This window comes from Dipodomys ordii, unplaced genomic scaffold (assembly GCF_000151885.1).
Source record: "Dipodomys ordii isolate 6190 unplaced genomic scaffold, Dord_2.0 Scaffold163, whole genome shotgun sequence".
Lineage (NCBI taxonomy): Eukaryota > Metazoa > Chordata > Mammalia > Rodentia > Heteromyidae > Dipodomys > Dipodomys ordii.
In genome coordinates, this window is record NW_012267379.1 from 650,904 (window position 1) to 654,036 (window position 3,133).

General features: G+C 59.3%; 1 protein-coding gene across 1 annotated transcript; it reads right to left on the minus strand.

Annotated features, from left to right (window-relative positions):
- Positions 1 to 1,021: 1,021 nt before the first annotated feature.
- Tex19 (testis expressed 19) lies at positions 1,022 to 2,188 on the minus strand. The gene has a single exon (XM_013033089.1). It carries the CDS (start codon positions 2,186 to 2,188, stop codon positions 1,022 to 1,024), a length of 1,167 nt encoding a protein of 388 aa, XP_012888543.1.
- Between the last annotated feature and the right edge of the window lie 945 nt (positions 2,189 to 3,133).

Here is a 3,133-nt window from a genome sequence, read left to right on the forward strand (position 1 = left end):
CTCTGTACAGAATACAGATATCCAAAATAGTGTCCAATATGTCCTCCTCTGTGCAGAACGCAGATGCTGAAAACAGTGTCTACTACCTCCTCCTCTGTGTAGGACACAGATGCTGAAAAGAGTGTCTACTACGTCCTCCTCTGTGTAGGACACAGATGCTGAAAACAGTGTCTACTACGTCCTTCTCTGTGCAGAACACAGATACTGAAAACAGTGTCTACTACGTCCTCCTCTGTGTAGGACACAGATGCCCAGAACAGTGTCTACTACGTCCTCCTCTGTGTAGAACACAGATGCCCAAAACAGTGTCACTGCCCGCAGACATTACCATCTGTCTCACATGACCAATCTGTAGATTTGTCACAGACCCTGGGCACAAACCAGGTGACCCTCAGTGCGGGAACATATTACTTGTGTTCAACACAGGTCCCTTCTTTATTCTAGTCAGGTTTTCACATACAGGTTTAAAAATAACCACCTTTGACACAACCTTCTTAAGTGAGCCAAAAAGTAGACCAGAACTCCAAACCACCTCCTGCTCCCAACAACTGCTAAGATTTCCCACTGGTAGGAGGTCAGCCCAGACAGTGAGAGAAAAAATATCACACCAGCCTACAGCAACTTAAACAACTTTATTTCACCAAAAGCAACATGCCAAGGAACAGGAATTGAACATTCAGGAGCACAACCGGCTAACACGTGAACCAGCTCTCTTCCACTACAGCCAGAAACCCTGGATCTGGACAGGGTCTTCTGGCCTCCCACATACTACGCCAACCAAAGTGCGGGGCCCCTGACTCAGTCACCCGTGTGTTCCTGTGTCACACACAGTGCCCTCAGCCGCCACCTGCCCAAGGAAGAGCTGGTCAGGGCACCTTTGGTGACCTGCAGCACCTCACCTCAGGGCAGCATGAATGTCCACCTCAACACAGCCAGGTCAGCACCACCTCCCAACAACTCAAAAAGCAACCGGTGAGAATGTAGCTCCGGCCCGTGAGCACCCACCATGCTTCCCGAGGCCCTAAGGCTGCCTCCCATTCTGCCACCACCTGTCAAGGTCATCATCCTCTGCCATGTGCTCCACTGCAAATAAGGAAGGGCTGCTGCTGGTCCTCTCTGGTTCCTGGTGTCCAGGGACAACCATGTCAATGGCGGCTGCCTGGGCTTCAGGCTCACTGTGGTGGGGCCAAGGGAGCAGGGGCTGGAAGAAGGGCAGCTCCTCAAAAGTCATGGATCCCACCCCACCCAGCACTGACTCAGGCCACGAAGGCCACAAAGGCCACTCAGGCCCCCAGCTCCAGCTCTCAGGCTGGCTGTAGCCCTCGTCCAGCTCGGCGGCGGAAACCCCCCACTCTGCCTCACCTTTGCTCCGGGGTGAACAGGAGATGATACGGAACCCCTTCTTCAACAGCATAGTGTCTGCGGGCACCAGCTGCGTGTCCAGCACTGTGGTGTCCAGAATGCTCAGCTTCCATCTGGGCAGATCCAGATACTGGGGCAGGTCCTGGAATCCCAGCTGGCACGCCTCATCGGGGTCCAGCAGCAGCTTCCAGCGATGGCTTACGGGCTGCAGGACAGAGCCTGGGACCATCTTCCTGAGGTAGAAGGTATCGCCGCTGCTCTCCATGGAGACAAACTGTAGGCCCAGCAACCAGACCTCGGCCTCCATGGGCTCCACGGGCCACACGGTGCCCAGCTCCAGCACCATGGGCTCCCGAGGGGGCTGGTCCAAGCCGAGAGACCACTGCCACGGGGGTGGGTTCTGGGGCCAGTGTGAGCAGGAAGGCAATTCCAGGCATCTCCAGGGAAGGCCCTGGATCCAGTCTCCATCCTTGGGGCCCACATCCAGGGGCACCACATCCTCAGGCCTCAGCTCAGTGGGCACGTAGGGATAGCCTAGGCCCACCTCCTGCAACCCCATGGCAGCCAGTGCCACAGCTCCGGGGTGCACTTGCTCAAACTCCTCCTCCTCTTCCTCCTCCTCCTCAGGGGAGTCCAAGGGATCCAGGTCCCAGTCATCCTCCTCCCATTCTTCAGACTCCAGCAGGTCCTTTAAGTCCAGAAAGGCCATCTTGAAGCAGGCAAAGCACACTTGTAACGGTTGTCCGTGGAGCAGCCTGAAGACCCAGAGTGCATGGAGGTGCGACATGCCCTCTCTGCCATGCCGCTCCATGACCGGGGGACACATGGCCACACAGCTCGCCTCCTGTGGGGTGGACAGCAGAGAAGGACTCGCTGGGGACCAGGGCCACGCCGGGGCAGAGAGGAAGGGCAAAGAGGGAGGCGGAGGAGGAGGAAAGGGGAAGCCGGAAGGGGGCTCCTGTCTGGGGGCCTGGGGTGAGGGATGGGGTGGAAGACCTGGGTCTCAATTTGGTGAAGATCTTCAGATGCTGGAGGCTTACTTTCCAGAAACTTCTTCAGCCTGGCCTTCTGAGGTTTCTGGCAGCTAGAAAGGCAATGGAAGGAAGGTGTGGCACCCTTTGGTATGCAGGGTGGTGGGGCAGGTGAGGAAGGGGTGCTGGGCAGGAGGAAGGGTCCAGGCCTCAGATCTGACGTGACTCAGCCTGACCCAGTCAGGACCCCCGACCCTGCCAGCCTGCCTCAGAAATGGAGAGGGAGGGAGTCCTCTCCACACCCACCTCCCCCAGACAGGCAAGGGGGATTTCAGCCCTGCCAGGCCCGTGACTCCCTCCCTCCCCGCCTCTCCCCTACCCCAAGTCCTCCCACCTCAGCCCCCAGACCCCAGTCCCTCCACCCTGCCTGGCCCGCCCCCTCTCGCCCTGCCCCTCACCCCCTGTAGTCCTGTGGGTCCCCCCACGCCCCAGGCTCAGGCCCAGCCCACCCCACACCCCCCTCCGGCCCGTCCCCCCCATAGCCTGCTGGTCTGCTCCCAGCAACAGAGGTGAGCACTGGGGTCTGGTAAAGGGTGCCCTGCTCATTTGCGTATTTCCCAGAAGTCCCCACCCCAGGGAGAAAAAGTGCTGAGTCACCCTGGTCCCCAGAGCACATGCCTGGGCCGGTCGGTCCCTCAGCCCGGCGCCCCTCAGACCCCCGGACCCCTCAGAGCCCCCCGACACCTCAGAGCCCCCCGGACCCCTCAGAGCCCCCCGGACCCCTCAGAGCCCCCGGACCC